The sequence below is a fragment of the Piliocolobus tephrosceles genome, chromosome 5, assembly GCF_002776525.5.
Source record: "Piliocolobus tephrosceles isolate RC106 chromosome 5, ASM277652v3, whole genome shotgun sequence".
Classification (NCBI taxonomy): Eukaryota; Metazoa; Chordata; class Mammalia; order Primates; family Cercopithecidae; genus Piliocolobus; species Piliocolobus tephrosceles.
In genome coordinates this window covers 130,137,054-130,157,299 of record NC_045438.1, presented here as the reverse complement: position 1 = coordinate 130,157,299, position 20,246 = coordinate 130,137,054, and the positions used below count along the sequence as shown (strand labels likewise).

At 38.1% G+C, this 20,246-nt stretch overlaps 1 protein-coding gene and 1 pseudogene across 1 annotated transcript in view; one reads left to right on the top strand and one right to left on the bottom strand.

The window, feature by feature from the left end:
• BTBD9 (BTB domain containing 9) overlaps positions 1-20,246 on the bottom strand; it is a 471,085-nt gene that overhangs the window by 415,963 nt on the left and 34,876 nt on the right. The window contains exons 2-4 of the mRNA XM_023212708.2: positions 11,139-11,350; positions 7,498-7,861; positions 6,116-6,380 (exon numbers count right to left, since the gene is read on the bottom strand). Of these exons, the coding sequence (XP_023068476.1) occupies positions 6,116-6,380; positions 7,498-7,861; positions 11,139-11,323 (814 nt within the window). The 5' untranslated portion in view covers positions 11,324-11,350. The remainder of the gene's footprint in view (positions 1-6,115; positions 6,381-7,497; positions 7,862-11,138; positions 11,351-20,246) is intronic.
• On the top strand, positions 895-2,074 carry LOC111543005 (annotated as a pseudogene).

The window sequence follows — 20,246 nt, the reverse complement described above, 5'->3', positions numbered from 1 at the left end:
TTTAAAGGGGGAAAAAAATTCCGTAAAAGCCTTAGGACATGCAGCTCTAAGAATTAAACTTTACAGTAACCAATGATAATAAATTCAAAGAAAAACCATTAACCTCTATAGCCCAGTCCCAAGATAAAACCTCTCTACACTTCATGAAAAGTCCCCAAAGACACAGAATCTATATCCAGGGAAGAACAACAACAGCAAAACCAAATTCTGCCAATAACTTCAAAATAAACAGACCTATCTTTTCAAGTCATCAGCCCAGGAATACTTCTGAAATAATCCTTTTTTTCCCCTAACAGTGAAGAAATTTGATAAAAGAAAACAATGACATGAATGTTAAGGTAACATTTACTGGCCGGGCGCGGTGGCTCAGGCCTGTAATCCCAGCACTTTGGGAGGCCGAGGCAGGTGGATCACCTGAGGTCAGGAGTTCAACACCAGCCTGGCCAAGCTGGTGAAACCCCATCTCTACTAAAAATACAAAAATTTGCCAGGCGTGGTGGTGGAACCTGTAATTCCAGCTACTTGGGAGGCTGAGGCAAGAAAATCACTTGAACACAGGAGGTGGAGGTTGCCGTGAGCTAAGATCGTGCCATTGCACTCCAGCCTGGGTGACAGAGTGAGACTCCATCTCAAAAAAAATAAATAAATAAAATAACATTTACTTAGAAAATAACTTATTTTTGGTGACTGAGCAGGCCCATATGAGCCTACAAGTGAGGTGCAGTGGCCATGGAGGGCAACCGAGGGGTCAGTGACCACAGACTCCCCTCAACACCCCAGTCTGGCGGCCTGGCGTCAGCCCAGTCAGTGGAGACCTGTGGAGAGGCAGCGGCGGTGGCCTCCACAAGCCCTCTTTCTCTAGGGCTATATATATAGAACATCCTGGAGTCCACCATGAATGGACAGTTGGACCTAAGTGGGAAGCTAATCATGAAGGCTCAACTTGGGGAGGATATTCCACAAATTTCTATCCATAATGAAGATATTAATATTACTTACGATGAATTAGTGCTAATGATGCAACGAGTTTTCAGGGGAAAGCTTCTGAGCAATGTCGAAGTAACAATAAAGTACAATGATAAAGATGATGATCTTATAACAATTTTTGATAGTTCTGACCTTTCCTTTGCAATTCAGTGCAGTAGGACACTGAAACTGACATTATTTGTTAATGGTCAACGAAGACCCCCTTGAATCAAGTCAGGTGAAATATCTCTGTTGAGAACTGACAGAACTTTGAAATAAAGTGAATCATTTAATTGGCTAGCTTGGAACCACCTGGAGAACCAGGACCTTCCACCAGTATTCCTGAAAATGATAGGGAAGAAAAGCCTGCTTCTTTGGATTCTTCTGGAAAACAGTATATTCAGGTTATGGCAGCAAGTATGTCCATTTTTGACCCTTTAAAAAAACCAAGATGAAATAAAAAATAATGTTACGTCGGTGTCTGGCTTAACAGGTGATCAGGTTTCAGGGCAACCCAGTGTTCCTGTAAAAGACTGTTTAGGAACACCTGACAGCATTGCCACCGCCTCCTCGGCAGCAGCTCACCCATCAGGAGTTCAGCCACAGCAACCACCATATATACAGAAGCTAAAATACAAGCAGGTCAGACTGAAAGTCAGCTGTACCAACAGTACCAGCAATAGGCTGGCTATGGTCGCAGCGGCTACAGGCTCCACCTCAGCAGCCTCAACAGTATGGGATCAGTATTCAACAAGCCAGAGCCAGCAGAATGGACCCTAAACAACCTCAGCAGTTCCAAGGATATGGCCAACAACCAACTACCTAGGCACCAGCTCCTGCCTTTCTGGTCAGCCTCAACAACTGCCTGCTCAGCCACCACACAGTACCAGGCAAGCAATTATCCTGCACAAACTTCCCAAACTTCTCAGCCTACTAATTACATTGTGGCCCCTGCCTCTCAACCTGGAATGGCTCCAAGCCAACCTGACAAGACCAGGTTTTATTTCACTTCCTGTAAGTAGCATGACCCTTCCTCCAAGTGGGCCTAATCCTTATATGTCCTCCCTTTGGTCTGGGCTATCCCCAACCTGGACCTGGTTCTCAATAAGGAGGCTCATCTACACCAATGAATGTAGCTGCTAGCCACTGGCCTCCCAAAAGACTCCAAAATACTGTTTTAATCTGTAATGAAGTTCAGAAATTTTCAAAGCAGAGCATTTTTTATGATATCTTTGTTGCTGTTAATTGAAAGTATAATTTGCTGGAACACAAAGACCAAAATCAAAGTTTTTCCTCCTTGCTTAAAAATGTAGCATCTTCTTAGTTATTTTGGAACACTACTCTTACATGTGTGTAAAGTGATTGACTTTCTAGCTTCCCTTGTACAGAGGATATTAAAATGCTAGTGTAAGGTTTAGTCATCTTACTTGGCTTTCTGCTATTAACATGATGTACTAAAGTAGAGACCTTTGAGAATATGACTAGATGTTATGTGTAAAACGTAAGACTGATAGATTAATATAGATGATTGAATCAAAAAAACAGGGAAGTGTAAGGCTTCCCTGTTTTTATATTACTTGTATTTATATTACTGATTTTATTATTCATATTATTCCTGGCTTTAAAAGTCAGGAAAAACAGACTGTTACTTAATCATTACTCAAGTTTAGAAGTTAAAGGATTCCCAAACATTTGTATAATCTCTTCCTTGAGCTCCCCATCATTCACTCCAAAGTGAAGAATTTAACACTGATGAACAACAATCTGCATATTTATCATTTCAGAACTGAGTGACTCAACTGGCTAAGTTCTCCATTTCGCAACTAATCTCATGAGTTTCTTGTAACCCAGGTAATACCCTTATACTGACCAGTTGATCAATTCCAAGCTACCAGTAACCATGTGAAATGTCCAAAAGAAATCCTCATTCCTGCAAACACGTCCCAAGATTATCCCTATAATGAATCCAGTTCTAGGGCCTTTTCGGCACTTCAAATCAAATGTACAGCAAGAGAGGGAAAGGAGCTTATATATGACAGGATCCAACATGAGAATTTGAAAAGCCTAACACTAATTACTCATCTTATTACCTTTTCACTTGCTGTCCTCCCACTTTATCCAAGGCTGACACTGAACTAGTACCATTCTCTAGCACCTCTGATTTCTTCCTGGACCTCTCCTAACCTGATCTGTCTAGCTACCATACTATGTTTTTACTACCTTTCAATCCAATTCACAAATCAGAGAGGCAATATGTTATCTCTGTTATCTTTTCAAACATCCATGGCCTAATTCCCTGGCAGCCAATCATCTGTCCAGGTTACTTACCAACTAATCACAATTTATGTCCAAAAGTTATCTCTCAATTTTCTTGACCTCCCCATCATGAGCTACCACCAACCACTGAATCCATATGAAAGCTCTCTCCTCTGGCTGTCCTCTGTAACTCTCTTCTATCCCAAATGTCTTCCTCCTTCCTTCTCTACCTTAAGTCCCCTGGCTATAGGTTTTCTCCAAGTTTCAGACTTTGATTTTTACTTCTTTCTCTATACTCTAGCAGCTCAGGTTTCAACTCTTTTATCACCAGCTTTGACTGGTTCCTAAACAGTAATGTGTTCCCACTTCCTATTAGACATTTCTCCCTGCATTCATTCACTAAGCATTCACCAAGTATCCATCATATGCTATTTAGTGTGTTAAATGTTGAGGATTAGAGATCAATAAGGCCTACAAAGATCATCTCTGCCTTCAAGGAACAAAGTAAACAAAAATGTCTAAAACCATGTGATCAAGGTGGTAATTCTCACACAGATGTACAGAGGAAAAAAACATCAAAATGATATATGGTAACAATGCTTTCCTATATTGATCTTACACACATTATTTGCACACATTATTTCAATTAAGTCTCATAACAATGCTAGGAGACGTAAAAGGTAAGATTCCTTAATAATTTAATACCAGATCGCACAACTAGTAAGTAACTAATTCAGGATTTGAGGTCAAATTTGTCTGGGCCAAAACCTACGTTTCTTCTTCTATGCCCAGTGAAAAGAAATCTAGACCTCATAAGTCAGGAGAGAATTCTGTTAAGAACATCTATTTAAGATCAATCAGTATTTCAAGAGAGTGTTTAAAGGCACAATCAAGAAGACATCACTCAGGGAAATGACTAGCTTGGAACAGAACTTACAACCTGCATGTCCCCAAAACCCTCAAACTCAATCTAAAAACAAGCTCACCACCTTCTTCAAAGAAGTACTGTACTGTATTTCATTATGGACACACCTGGTGTTCTAATTTTTTAATTTCAGAAATTGTGATGCAGACATCATAGTGTGTCACAGTTAACTGGCAGTATTGTTTCTTTTCTTAGTGGAACATAAAATAATGGTGCCTCAGAATTTCTGGCTTCTTAGATTTGATAACAAAGGGTAACTTTTTCCTAAACTTAATCCCCAAATTTAAATTATTTGAATCACCAAGATCTATTTTTTTCCATAGTATCTGTTCTAATCATTCATTATTTTCCATTTTCCCTGCCACCAATCTGGTTTAAGGTAGTATCAATTGTGCATAGATTAAATACTCTCCTCACTGGTCTCCCTGAATCCTGAATCAGTTTTCCCTTATTCTAAATACTCAAATACAGCACTATGAATCAGTCTTTCAAAATCAACACTGTATGCAGGCCACTCTCCCTCTCTCAGATTGGTTCTGCACTGCATATAAGGGCGATTCCAATCTATTTTCAAAGACTTCCATAAACTGGCCTAAGCTGACCTTCACATAGTTTCTTTGCTACTAATCAATAAAAGCCTTCTACTCTAATCAAGCTCTTCTATTTATGGTCTCTTCAAATGCTCTAACCTCTGTCTATTAACCTCATGATTCTACCCATCTGAAATTTACCCAACTCTTATACTATTCAAATCAAATGTCAAGGCTCAACTCAAGCTTCATAACCTCCATGAAATATCCCTCAATCATTCCAAGCCACTTCTTTCTTCTGAAGTTCTATAACATGTACTCCCTTGAATATTGTTGTATTTAACTTTTCATGGGAGTTTATGTCTTATTTCCACAATGAAATTAAAAGGATCAAAGGCAGAGACTATGTTTAACAATTATGCAGCATAGTTTAATGGTTAATTACACAACTTCTGGGGCCAAACTACATAGGTTTGACTCTCAGCTCTGCCATCTTTCTGTGTGACCTTGGGCAAGTTACTTAACTTCTCTGTTTCAGTTTCCTCATTTTGTAAAATGGAGTCAATAACAGTATATACCTCAAAGAGTTGTGAGAATTAAATGGTCATGTAGGACCTGTTCTTGATACATACTATGTACTCTGTAAGTGTTAATTGCTATAAATTCATTAATGGTGATAAGTATCGTGTTAGCTACACTATGTATGTATGTTACATAAGTGTTAGCTATTATTATTGTTATTTAGAATCTCCATGTTCAGCCGGGTGTGGTGGCTCACGTCTGTAATCCCAACACTTTCTGAGGCTGAGGCAGGTGAATCACCTGTGGTCAGGAGTTTGAGACCAGCCTGCTCAACATGGTGAAACCCTGTCTCTACTAAAAATAAAAATTAGCCAAGTGTGGTGGTGGGTGCCTATAATCCCAGCTACTCAGGAAGCTGAGGCAGCAGAATCGCTTGAACCTGGGAGGCGGAGGTTGCAGTAAGCCAAGATTGCACCTTCCACTCCAGCCTGCGCAACAAGAGTGAAACTCCATCTCAAAAAAAAAAAAAGAATCTCCATGTTCTTGATACCCAAAATAATAAGTATATAGCATTTACTCAGTATTTGTTTGATGGAGGAAGGAAGAAAAGTTCTTAACATGAGAAGCAGCTTTTTAGGAAAGTGTACATTTCTGACATTCTGGGGAGCAGGTGAGAAATCTGTCCAGGAATGGCAAGAAACACCTATTTTGGGGTCTACAAAGGCTAATCAATCTCAGGAGGAATTAATAGGAAAATGACAGAGAAAGACATTCCATAGGAAGCAAAGCTAGCTGTTCATAAACATACATGTTTCATGTACACCCGCATTATACAGTTCTGTAGGAGTTTTGCAGTTTTAACGGCATCAGAGGCACACCAAGCTTTTTGGCGAGTTTAGAATAGACAGGTACTTACTGAGCATGCCTCTATAATTGAGGTCCATATCCCGGCTCTCAGATCGCACTTTAATGGCATCTAGGATGGCATCAGGAGACAACAGTCCCGAAGGCCTCACAACATTCAGAAGCTCTGTGAGGCTCATGAGAGGTAAACGTACAGCCTGCATGATTTCAGCATGATTCTCCTTTGAATTATGCTTACACCAGTTTAATAAGGCTAGGAAAATATCTTTTTCGGGAGCTGCAAATGAATCTCTTAACACGATGTTTAAAAGTGCTGTCTGAAAAGGATAAAAAGGTAAAATTCCAGTTATATGATGTTCAACCATTGCATGATCAATCAGTAAAAGCTTACAGAACAAGCATAACTTAGGCAATTAAGTCTTTTTGACCCTCTCCTTCCCTTATGCTTTGTGCCACATAGCCTCCAGCTCATTATGGCTATGTAAACAACCAGGATGGTAGCACCTTTCTTTTATGCTCAGGTATCTTATACCACTACATCAAACATTTAATCTTTCCAAACACATCTGCATTCATCTTTTTTAAAACAGCAAAAAGAAAAACTCCAAAGTGAAAAGCTGTCAATACATACAGATTCTTCAAGGGAGTGTACATTGTTAAGTTAGAAAGATAATTTGGCATTTAAAATTCAAAGTATCTTGTTGCACAGTATTACTTCACTACCATATTTTTGGCTCTCAGATCTCCAAACTGACTTCCAGCAATAATAGTGCAACCCTCAAAGATCATTGTCTTTAAAAATTCAGTATAAAAAAATGAAATAGGATAACACAGATCTTAATTTACACTCAAATCAAGATACGTAGCTTTTCAATAGGTTTTCTCATTAGAAATATCCAGGTTCTAGAAGGAACACAACAAGGGAAATGTAGAGACAATCGCCATTCAGAGTTCAAAGGAATATTTGAGCAAAACAGTTTTACTCTAGCTGTAACACTGAATTTTAAGCCAGCAAAGAAAGCAGTGACTTAAAGACATCAAATGATGCATCAGATCTCCTTTATGAGTTTGCCTGCTTGCTCTAAGGAATTATTAGTCACACTCTCTGTCAGAGAAAAACAAAACCAAAAGGTAGTATGCAATACCAAAAAGGACCCTATTTGATTGTCACTACATTGACAACAACCACTCAGCAGCACAGTCTCTTTTGCACATAAAACTTACCAGAAGGACCTTAAAAGAAAACACAACCAACCAGCCCCTCTCTTTTATGATCTAGAGTCCTAGTAGCTAGATGCAAGTGGCCAGATCAGATAATCTCTTTGATACCAATGGTTTCTTTTTTAATTATTCTTAGTCCACTACTATACTTCTATGGTATAGGTATAAATAAAACAATGCTGCCTATAAATTACTTGTAGACAAATGACACACCTTAGAAAGGGAGAGGAAACCTTCACTTGAGAGCACCTCCTGAGCATTCCTGTCCATAAACATGCAGCACATACAAGTTAACTTGGGAAGTGAGTAGAGACTGGCAACATCAAAAGTCATGCAGACATTCTGAATGTTCAGTATGGTACAGAGATACTCAGAGGTAGAATCCTCTAGCTCTGGAAATCCATATTTATGAGCCAGGCTCAAAAAGTCCAGCAGCACCTCCTCCTTCTCATCTGTCAGCGTTGCCCGCCCAGTGTAGATATATTTGAGTAGCATTGTGAATGCTTCTGCAGTGGTGTCTTGGAGAGGAATTTCTGCTTCAGGCTGAGACTCTCGCATTCCACCATACAATAACGCTCTGCACATCAGGGAAGAAACACATGAAGAAACTCTCAAATAGGATTTGCTACAAAATACTGGAAATAACAGTTATCAACATTATGCAAATATAAATTTGTTTAATGACACAAAGATCCAAGTGAAAAAATGCAAAATAGTCATTTAAAATGGTTCTTTAAAGGAAGCAAGAGGAATGATTTCAAAACTGTTTGAATTAATTCTATAAACCACTGAACTAATGAGATACTCTGAAAGCTCAAGATATGTGATAGATATTAAATAGAAAGATGAGAGTGATCTCTTGAGAGGCACAATGAAGTTGGTATAAAGATGTTAAAGGTCAATAAGGCAGTTTAAAAAGTAAAACTCTGTAGGAAAAGATATAATCAGATAAAGATAAACACTAATATGATGCCATTCTCCCCGGTAAGACCGGCAGAAATCAAAAGGCTTGTTAATATCAGTGCTGCAAAAGCAATGGAAAAACAGGTTCTTTGACACACTGCTTTGAGAGTATAAATGGGCAGCCCTTTATGGAAAGTAATTTAGGAGTATCTAGTCAAACCTAAAATGTGTATACCCTTCAACTCAGTAATCTCTCTTTTAGGACTCAATTCTAGAGAAGTAATACAGTAAAGAAAAATGTTTAAGAAAACATACTGAAACACTAGAAAAAATCTAAATGTCCATCAACAGCAACATGGTTAAAAAAACTGTGATATACGCATTCTATGCAGCCATTAGAAAGATCAAGAGAGACCAATAGGTACTGTTTTGAAAACATGTCCAGGATAGGCAGACGAGTAAGTAAAATTGCAGATCCACGTGTACTGCATGAAAAAAGTATATAACCACATATTTACATGTTTATGCACATATGTCTATACAGATATTTCTTTAAATCAAGAAAAATCAGAGGAAATTCATATTAAACTCAACATCACTTGCTTCTGGGAAATGGTATTAGATGGCTGGGAGACAAAGACTTTCATCTATCACTTTATAAATTAAAAATGAAATTACTGATAGGATTACAGTGATTTTTTTTTCCTTTAAGATTAAACAAAAAGCCCTACATTATTGCTTATCTAAAAAAAATGAAAACTAGACAATCCAGTTAGGTAATGAATTTGAATTTCTACCTCTATTAATCAAGAGGAACAATATGAACCCATTAAACTTCCAACCTATCAGGAAAGAAAGGACGAAGAGGACAAGGGAGAAGTGCAGAAAAGGGAGAGAAGAATACAGAATGAGAAAGAAAAGAAGCAAAAGTGAGAGGAAGAGACTGGAAGCAAGAGAGAGATTCTCTCTGTTCCTAAAATTCTCAGAGGAGGACTAGCATTTCAGGGTTACCTACCTGGAACTTGTCCCACCCTCCCCCAGGACCTAGCATTCTTGCTTGCCCCAGGAAAATAGTTGAAACCACCCAGAAAAGATTCATGAATATTCTGAGCATACCTCTTCACTGGGTTATACTCTGCCTAAAAATGCCCTTGAAGGTTTCCATTAATCCAGAGAGCATCCAACCATTACCCTAAAATTACCAAATTAAAGAACTTCTCCTTCTTGAGGAGACCTCAAGACTTATCCCCAATCCTGTATGATCCATGGTAGTTACCTGGATTCTCAATGCTTTAAAAGTGGTTTTGATGAGGTTCCCTTGGAACAGTAAATACGAACCCCGAACTTCAACAAGGAGACAAGCACAGAGGTTCAATGTTTACTATGAAGAGTTTCCTCCTATACAGTTCCTTATCTGGGAATTGATAGGCTATTATGACAACACTTAGGCCTCTTCTGACAGCTGACAGTTAACGTTCCTTTGCACATGAATACTGTCAGCATTGAGAATCTGTCTAAGGTAGCATTGAGCTTAGCTCTAAGGTAGACTTAGAGGTACAGCTTAGCTCTAAGGTAGTCTAAGGTAGACTCTGAGCTTAGCTTAGTGAGCCAGCAAATATTACAAAGGTTCAATATCTACAAAGACATCAAGAACAAGGTCAGTAAGTGGGGGGAGTATATTCCATTCACTCAATACAATCTTCAAATTTCTAAAAGTAGTTGAGTTTCTTTTAAGGATATACTAATCACCTAAAAGAAACCCTCATAGAGTTGTTTCAAATTATTTTTAAAAGAGGACAAGGTATAGTGTATTAATAAATAATAAACACAGGCCGAGAAGTTCTGACTTAATAAAAAGTGGATTCTTGTAAAATACTTTAATAGTAATGACTGGACCGAAATTTTAAAAGGGGGAAGAAATAGAAAAGGAAAAGTGTGCAGAGGACAGAAGATGATAACAAATAATGGCTAGACCAAGGTCAGATGCCTTGGTAGAGTTGACCACTAGGAAGAATAGGAGAGTGTTAGAACTTTTAACAGACTCCTCACTTTTCTAGGCTCCTGGTTTCATCCACAGTGGCATTTTATATGTGTAAAATTGGAAGTTCATGAAAAACCATAGGAGCTCTAGCTACACAGTAAATATTTCCAGGAGACACACTTTACCACAACATGTCTGACTCTAGGTGTTGCTGTCTTGCTTAATTCTGATTATAAAAGCCAGACTGCAGTTATCATTAGAAGGTAATTGAAATTTTCTCTAAGCCAATGGAATCTCCATTTCAGATACCAAGTTTCCCAGATAAATCTATAACTCTGTGGACCATCTTCATCATTAAAAATAGAAAAAGATCCATTATCACACACAAATGATAACTCACTGAGTAATTCAGTGATGACTCCCTTTTGACAAATATTAGGTAAAATGCAGAGTACTTAAAGATCAGCTTAAGATTTATAACCCTGGAAATTAAGGACCCAAGTAACCAACAACAGCTGCATACAAGTGCACGTCTTAGATCTGCTGGGTTACTACCAGGTCCTAGACCTCAGGAGTCCCAAACCAAGTGGTATATGTGTCCATTAGTAGGTCCACAGGGCAGTCTACCTATACAAAAAGAAGCTTTAGTCCCATTAGCCATCTATTGGGAGGAGAAAGTGAGGGTAACGAAGACTCAGCCTGAGAAACATTCTTGACACCTTGAAAAATGGTTGACTGGGCACTATCTGGTTTGGGAAACCTTCCAACCCTTTCATTTTAAGATGGCTCCTAAAGGAAAAGGTGATTCTCAAAAAATAACAAAGTCTACAAGGATGAAATCTTTATAGATACTGAATTGAGGGACTGTGAGAATTTGTCATTATACTTGATTATGTATTTTTCACAGAGCAGAAAATGCCAGTGTGTTCTACAAGTGAACTGAATTTTCAAAAAAGTATTACACACTTACCGAAAATATTGGCACCTGGCTGCTAAAATTACCCTGTGGGCAGGAAAACGTTTCTTTTCCACAACAAATGTGACGTCGCCATATTCTTCCCCAATCAACAAGGCACCAATATGTTCAGACAAAATGTGCACATGATCAATTTCCCCCACTGCAGTGAAGGGGCGAAGAGGGTGGCTGTTACTCATCTTGTGGAACAGATGATAGTCGCTGATCTATCATATGAAGGAGGAATGAGAGTTAGTGGGGGGAGGGAAGTACACGTAGAAAATCACATACCATAAACATAGCTAAGTAAAAATTTAAAGTGCTTACAAAAATTCCTGTGAGAGAGTTAATCAATGGTATCTTTATTAACCCATTTATTTTGAGAAGGAATTCAGCCTGCTTCCCTTAACTGTACTCCCTTCTTCACACTAGGAAAGCAAAAATGCCAGTCTCCAAACACTAACAGCACTTGGAGCCATCAGTCTAGAAAACTGAGCCCAAACACAAGTCCCATATTCCTTACAGTACCTTAGGAAAAGAAAAATCAACAATCAGAATAACTTCTCTTTTGCATAGATATACTGAGTAAGGTTGGATACAATTATATCCAATAGAAAAGTCATTCAGGCATAGATCTAGTCCTAAATTACTAACAGAATAAGTGAAATAATCAGATTTCAAATAAGAAGTTTTGGTATGAAACCATCTCAAATATTTTATTTAAAAAAAAAATCTTCTGGGGCCGGGCATAGTGGCTCGTGCCTGTAATCCCAGCACTTTAGGAGGCTGAGGCGGACAGATCATCTCAGGTCAGGAGTTTGAGACCAGCCTGACCAACATGGAGAAACTCTGTCTCTACTAAAAACACAAAATTAGCTGGGTGTGGTGGTGGGAGCCTCTAATCCCAGCTACTCGGGAGGCTGAGGCAGGAGAATCGCTTGAACCCAAGAGGCGGAGGTTGCGGTGAGCCAAGTTGGTGCCATTGCACTCCAGCCAGGGCCACAAGAGCGAAACTTCATCTCAAAAATAATAATAATAATAATAATCTTCTGGAGTCACAAAAATAACTTGACATTTATTAATGAACATTTGCAGTAGCGTCCTAAGCTCCCCACATCCAACAGAAGAGTAACTCTTAACAGTTTTCTCAAGACTGTGGCTTCTACTCCAAACTTGTTGCTCTGATGATCAGGCTGTCAGTGTTTACCAGAACATCATTACACTTTGTCTCATTTCCAGGCACCTTCTTTGCTTTTGTATGCAATGCCTTTCTACAAAAGTAACTGAAAATCAAAGGGAAAACATGATTAACAGCTTTACATGTAAGAAAGTGGCGGGGGTGGGGTGGGGGGGTTATAGTCTTAGAAAGCGTAAAATGTTTCTATTTTTTAATACTGAATGTACTTGCAGGTATTTAAAAAAAAAAAAAAGTTGGTCTTGCTCTGTTGCCCAGGCTGAAGTGCAGTGGTGCAATCACCACTCAGTGTAACCTGGAACTCCTAGGCTCAAGTGATCCTCCCACCTCAGCCTGGCAAGTAGCTGGGACTACAGGTGTATACCATCATGGCCAGCTAATTGAAGGTACTGCTTTGATAAGTGTAAGTAACCGGCAAGTATGTCAGAGCCTTGGCTAGCATTCAGATGCCCCAGGTGAAGAGGTGGTTGTTAGCTCAGAGGTAACCAGCTACCCCTCCGCTGCATCAGAGACTAGAGAAATTGAGCCAGATATGTTTTCTCTGCTAGACCTCCACACCTTTTTGAGTTCTCCACTTGAACCACAATTAAAGGTTGAACAGCTCCTAATCTTTAAACTCCCACATCCAGATCATTAGCAAGGTGTGTGAAAAATGATCTTTCTCTCCTGTGACTGCAACAGAAGATCTTCATGGACCAGATTCCGAATCTGCGTGCTTCAGTTAACTTAGTACCATACACCCACCCTCAAAAGAAAGAGCAATAGCAGTGATGCAGAAGAACATGGAAAATGAGCTAGGCAAGAAAACAACTACCCCAGGTAAGTGAGCAAGATCCTAGTTCCCTATAGTAGGAACATCAGAGAATTAGCAGGATAATCCCCTAACTGCCAAGGGAAATCCTTCTCCCTCAACTGCAGCCTCCATTTGAAAGCCCTAAAAACAGAATAATCTCTAGTCACTTGTGTATGAAAGACCAAATTCAGCTTAAGAGGATCTATTGGAGAGTATAAGCAAGTAATGTATGATACAATAGTCTTAATGTGTATATACAACAACAGTGTAATACAGGAGTTGGAAAACTTTCTATAAAGGTTCAGATGGTACATAGTTTAAAGCTTTGCAGGTTATACAATCTATGTCAAATGATTCAGCTCTATGGTAGGAGCCTAAAGGCAGCCATAAACAATAAGAAAATGAATAAACATGGCTATCTCCAATAAAGCTATTTCTAGAAAAGACCTAGATTAGACTTGCAGGACACAATTTTCTAGCCCCTGGCCTACCCCGTGATCAAGGACTGACCTCAAGGACTGACTGTACTCTAGGCAAAGGATCAGACTGGGAGTTTGTTTGTTTGTTTCCTGCTGGGTTACCCAACTGATGTTCCTATGATCATTTCCTGTGTTGGCCAGGAAATTCAGAAAGCTACTGGAACCTGACTTCAAAACCTCTTCAATACAAACTCACATCACTATCCAATATTTCAATGATCATCCATGACTCTAAACAAAACGCTCTTCCTGGCTGAAAAAAATGCAGTGTGTATACCCAGTAAATATATTTTCTGGTATATTTTCTTAATATTCAATTCAGGTCATGGCTAATACTCAAAGTACTTACTAAATGACTCTTGATGAACAACGATTGATTTTTGGTTAACCAGCTCAGAAGGGAAATTTATAATTCTTAAACTGATATATCATAAACATTAATATTACATATGTATGTATCTACCATAATAAGTTCTCTGGAGCTTTACTTCTCAATACATCTAATTTCATTTTGCTAAACTTGCATTTTAATTATGTTTGTCCAAATGGAAACATGAAACTGTTTCATGTATAGAAAATAGCCACTTAGGATAAAATAAACACAATTTTATTGGCATACAGAAATAATTTTAATTAGACTAGTGATTCTCAGTGAGCTTGCCCAACAATGGAATCACATGGGGAGCTTAAAAACAACAACAAAAAAAAAGATGCTTGAGTCCCACTCATCAGAGACTCTTATTTAATTAGTCTAGAATGAGGCCCAGGCATTGGAATCACCATTCTGAAGTGATTCTACTAAGCAACCTGGAAAAACAGCCACTGATTTAGACTCTTACTGCTGTAGGTTTCCATCCCTTGCTCAGGTGTACAAGTATACAAAAAAAAAAAAAAAAAAAACCACAGAAAAAATTCATTTAGGATATAATTTAATTTGAATCTTATTGCAAAGATCCAAAGGTACTAACAAAGTTACCAATGCCACAGTTTTATGCAGAAAATGAGTATTGTTTCACCAATGGGATAGTTTATCTACAAAGTGATAGTTTCAGTCTACCTATGTGTATTTTAAAATGTTGGCCAGGCACAAGAGCTCATGCCCGTAATCCCAGCACTTTGGGAGGCTAAGATGTTAAGATCATTTGACACCAGGAGTTCAGGACCCTGTCTCTACAAAAAAATTTAAAAATTAGCCAGGCATGGTGGCATGAGCCTGTAATCCCAGCTAATTGGGAGGCTGAGTCAGGGGGATCACTTGAGCCCAGGAGTTAAAGGCTGCAGTGAGCTATAATTGTGCCACTGCACTCCATCCTGGGCAACAGAGCAGGAACATGTCTCAAAAGGATAAAAAAGAAAAACCAAATTTAAGTTAAATGGATTAGGAAACAAAGAGGCAAAAAAAAAAAAAAAAAAATCAATATTTGCAGATAATGACTGCCCACATGAAAAATCCATGAGAATCAACTGAAAAAATACTAGAGAAAATAAGAGGGTTCACTAAAGTGACCACATAAAATAATTATATGAAAATATCTAGCATTCTTCCATGCCAAAAACAACCAGCTAGAAAATATTAGTAAAAAGATCTGCAGTTTATAACTGCAAAACACAGGTAACATGTAATAATAAACTCATAGGACATGTAAGGAAATTATAAAACTCCACTGAAAGATTTAAGAAAAATACAGAGACATAAGTTGTTTGGGGATAGAATGATCCAATATTATAAAAAGATCCATATTTTCAACTTACCATGGGTTTATCAGGACGTAACAATATTGTAAGTCTAGGAGCATCATTTATATAAATGTAGCATTTCAATTAAATGGGAAAAAATGCGGAATTTTTTTCAATAAAAGGTATCGGCTAGCCATTTGGAAAAAAGTATGCTGAATATTCACATAAGAGTACAAAATGAAATGTATATAGATGTCAGCTTCAGCACTTTCTGTAATGCAAAAACACTGGAAAAAATCCTGAAGGCCCATTTAAAGAGAATTGGTTAAACAAATACTGGTATGTCTATACAATGAAATATTATAAATGATTTAAAAAGAATAAAGTTAGATACTAATGAACTGAAAAAAATCTTAAGTATGTGTATTTACATACAAAAGGCAATCTATAAAACAATAGTATAGTGAAATATCTTGTTTAAAAAAATACACTGAAAATGCAAGAATATACATCAAATTGTTAACCAAGGGTTAAGTCACTAGACTGAAGCTGTGGGAAAATTTTGCATAGTGCACTACATACTTCTGTAATGTTTACAAATGTTATAATGTTTATTTGTAGTAAAACTATAAACAAATATTTCAGTAAGTTTGCCCACAAAATTACAAAATAAATTGCTTTGTATATGAGATAACAAGTGTTTGGATTTGCCATAAGCAATAGAACTTGATTTAGTGACTAAGACAGAAATGGCAAGCAGAGGGGCTATGTATTATCTCCGCAGGGAAAAATTAATTAACAACTTGAAGGCAAGGACATAAAGTTCATTACACTAAAACCAGCAAGGGAAAAAAAAGTTCATTACACTAAGACAGGTAAATCAGATACCTGGGGAGCATGGCCTACTAGGACACTGCATCTGGTATTTCCCAACTAAAGATCTTCATCTAAGAGTTTCCGTCTGACTTTTTCTAGACTTAAGGCAGATTTTCCCAGATAAAAAGTGTTCTTCAGTTTGCCCCTATTTACTGTCCTGGAGTCTAAACTTGCTGATCCTCACAGCATAGGGCAAGGGTAATCTATTCACTCAAACTGTTCCTTCAAGGTGGGGGTAAGAACAGTAGGAAAGGCAGGGGGAAGAAGGACTTACACTGAGAGAGGACAGGAATATCTCAACCAGGAAACGGTACCTTTCATGGTACCATATACAATTATTAGTTTTGGATTCTGGGACCTCATATGAATTTATTTACCAAGGATGGTAGTATAGAAACTATACTATTTTTCTTGGCTAGTTAACTTTCATGAATTCAAATGCATTAAAAATCAAAAATGACTTAAGCAGCAGTACTAAAATCCTGAGGGTTATTGCCTGCTTATTATGCAGTAAGAAACCAACACCCATTTGTTCTAACCAAAATAATAAACAATGTCCATCAATAAACTGAGAGTACCATATGTAGTTCACAGTGCTGTAACGTTATAATTGCCCCTTAAGGGGGAAAAAACCAAGTTGACCCAAACATCAAATTCTTTACTTAAAGCTCACTTATACAACTGTTTACAAACTTTACTTTTAACCAGGGCTAACTACATTTTTTTAGAATTAAAGTTTATTCTCCACTGTTTAATCAGGAAATAGTCAAAGAGCAAAGTTCCACAAGGTGGAGATGCCAAAGAGTCCTTGAACACTGTATGAATCTCCCCTGGGAAGCCCTCTCTGCCTGGTGTATTTCCTGACTGAAAAGCCTTTATGGGAAAAAAGACCTTCTGCTCTTTAATTGCAAAATATAAATGATCTTTCTCTTGAGGAAAGAGATGGCATTTACAAGCATATGGTTTAGCAATTTCTTTCTGCTCTTGGTACCCATGTGGTATGTAATTTGAAGGAGTATTCCTTAAACTTTAAATTAATATCGCTTGGGGAGATAAATGATGTCCTGTCTGCATCTTAAACACTCTCCAAAAAAAAAAAAAAAAAAAAAAAAATCACATTCTACTTCTCACAGGAAGGATACTCACTTCTCTTGATATATACTCTACCCTTGTCATCCAAAAGTCTAAGGAAACAGGTGAACACTGACTATGCTGCTAGAGGTAACCTTGACTCTGATATTTTGCAGACCCAATTCTAAACCTTGCAGAAGAGAATTATCCTCCAGTTCGTAAAGTGCTATTGAAGAACATGACTGGAGTTCACATGACAGGATTCCTGACATACCTTTTCCTCTGGGAAAGACTTGAGTGTCCAGTTAAGCTCCAAAGTCTTGTCATTTCCGTAATTTTATGTTTGCAAATAAATGTTTATAAATATGCTCAGGTTTGACCACTGAAGAATGGTATCATAAAACATATTTGACAAGATTATTTTATTGAGCATGCATGTAATTCCAGTTTCCAGTTACCACATTGATTCTCCACTTCTTTGCCAATGGCCAAACTAGTTTCTGAATATGTATATAATTCATTCAATTAAAGATTTATTGAGCTCTCTCTACAATACAGGCTCAGTGCTAGGCGACAGAAACACAAGGATTAATGGAAGTCTCTACTTTCGAAGAACTCATTGTCTACTAAGGAAAGTAGGACTAGATAACAAGTAAATTCTAAAACTCGTAGGCCAGGCCATGATTTTATGAGATTTAGAAAGTCAAATACTTCCATAAGTACCATACCAAAACAACCACAAAGATGCTAAATAGATACTAAATGAACAGAACTCAGAAAATTATCAGTTATATTCTTATATGAGAGTAAGGGTTAATATCCAAATAACTGGCTATGTGCTCTCCAAAGTGGGCTGCTCATATTCCAGGGAGACTGCAATACAAACCACAGGAATTCGGAAAGAAAACATTAACATTTATACTGGTGTGTTTGTATGTATGTATTTTAGACATGAGGTCATGCTATGTTGCCCAGGTTTGACTCAGGCTCAAGTGCTTTTCCCGTCTTAGCCTCTCAAGTAGCTGGGACTACAGGTGCACACAACCATGCCTGGATTGATATTAATTTTTAACCTAGAAAAATGAGAATAAAAATCAGCTTTGCTAATTCATTTTTTTTTTTTTTTTCTGAAAGGGAGTCTTGCTCTGTCACCCAGGCTGGAGTGCAGTGGCGTGATCTCGGCTCAATGCAACCTCCACTTCCTGGGTTCAAGTGATTCTCCTGCCTCAGCCTCCCAAGTAACTGGGATTACAGGCGCACACCACTATGCCTGGTTAATTTTTGAATTTTTAGTAGAGACAGGATTTCACCATGTTGGCCAGGCTGGTCTCAAACTCCTGACCTCAGGTGATCTGCCCACCTCAGCCTCCCAAAGTGCTTGGGATTACAGGCATGAGCCACCATACCCGGCCAGCTTTACTAATTCTTAGTAAGTGGACAGCACTGCCTCCTTCTCATGATCTACATGTCAAAAACAGTCATTTGTGTCATAAAATAAATAGGTAACTTGAGAGAAGAGTGAGAATTCCACAAAGAGGCAGGGCTGAAGGTAGTGTCCTTACTTGTGCATGGGAAGTATTAAGTTAACATGTGCTTGCTTAAGTGAAATTTCCAAATGTTATCTAGTTTTAATTAAAAATTCTCTCTTACAAGATGAGAAGTAAATTATAAAAAGGTTCCCATAATCTGGACAATATAGCGAGACCCCTTCTCTATAAAACTTTTTGTTTTTAAATTAGCGTGGCATGGTGGTGTGCACCTGTGGTCCCAGCTACTAGGGAGGCTGAAGCAGGAGGATTGCTTGAGCCCAAGAGGTTGAGGCAGCAGTGAGCCATGTTCATGCCACTGCACTCCAGCCTAGGTGACAAAGCAAGACCCTGTGTGATGGTTAATATTGAGTGTCAACTGGACTGGATTGAAAGAAGCAAAGTATTGTTCCTGGGTGTGTCTGTGAGGGTGTTGCCAAAGGAGATTAACATTTGAGTCAGTGGACTAAGAGAGGCAGACCCACCCTCAATCTGGGTAGGCACCATCTAATCAGCTGCCAGCATAAAAGCAGGAAGGGAAACAGCCAACTTTCTGAGTCTTCTGGCCTCCAACTTTCTCCTATGCTGGATGCTTCCTGCCTTCGAACATTAGACCCCAAGTTCTTCAGCTTTTGGACTCTTGAACCTACACCAGTAGTTTGTCAGGGGCTCTGGGGCCTTTGGCCACAGACTGAAGGCTGCACTGTCGGGTTGCCTACTTCTGAAGTTTTGAGACTCGGACTGGCTTCCTTGTTCCTCAGCTTGCAGAGGGCCTATTGTGGGACTTTACCTTGTGATCGTGTGAGTCAATACTCCTTAATAAACTCCCCTTCATATATACATCTACGCTATTACTCCTGTCCCTCTAGAGAACCCTAATACACCCTGTCTTAAAAAATAAAAAAAGTTCCCACAATGAAACCACTGATTGAAGATAATATAACATTGTCAACACAGCAAATAATAAGAAAATGGCCAATATGACAACTTTACTACTTACTAGCAGTAAAGATTTTATAAGAAAGTGACTCTTAATTATTTCAAATGATTAATAAATCATTTGAAACACACAATATAATTAACAATGAACCTCCACACAAAAAGCATTAAAATATTTGTTGACTAAATATGTATTCATTGGATGTTTTAATCTGAATACAAGCTTAAAACCAAATTAGAATCTGGTAACAAATTAACCATTTTACAGTAGGGACACTGAAAGTACTTCTCATCTAACAATAATGGCTACTATTTATTGAAGACTTACTTATAAGCCAGACACAGTCCTAGCATTTTACATATATCATCTTATTAAATATTCAAAGAATTGAATTAGGTAGGTACTTTTAAAATTTCCATTTTACAAACAGGAAATTGAGACACAGGCAAGATTAGGTAACTTGTCAAAGCACATACCCAATAAGTAGCAGATTCAGAAAGGGTTTGTCAAGGTTCTGAACTTATAAGACATTGCTAAGTGAATGTAAGATATCAGAAATGATTCTG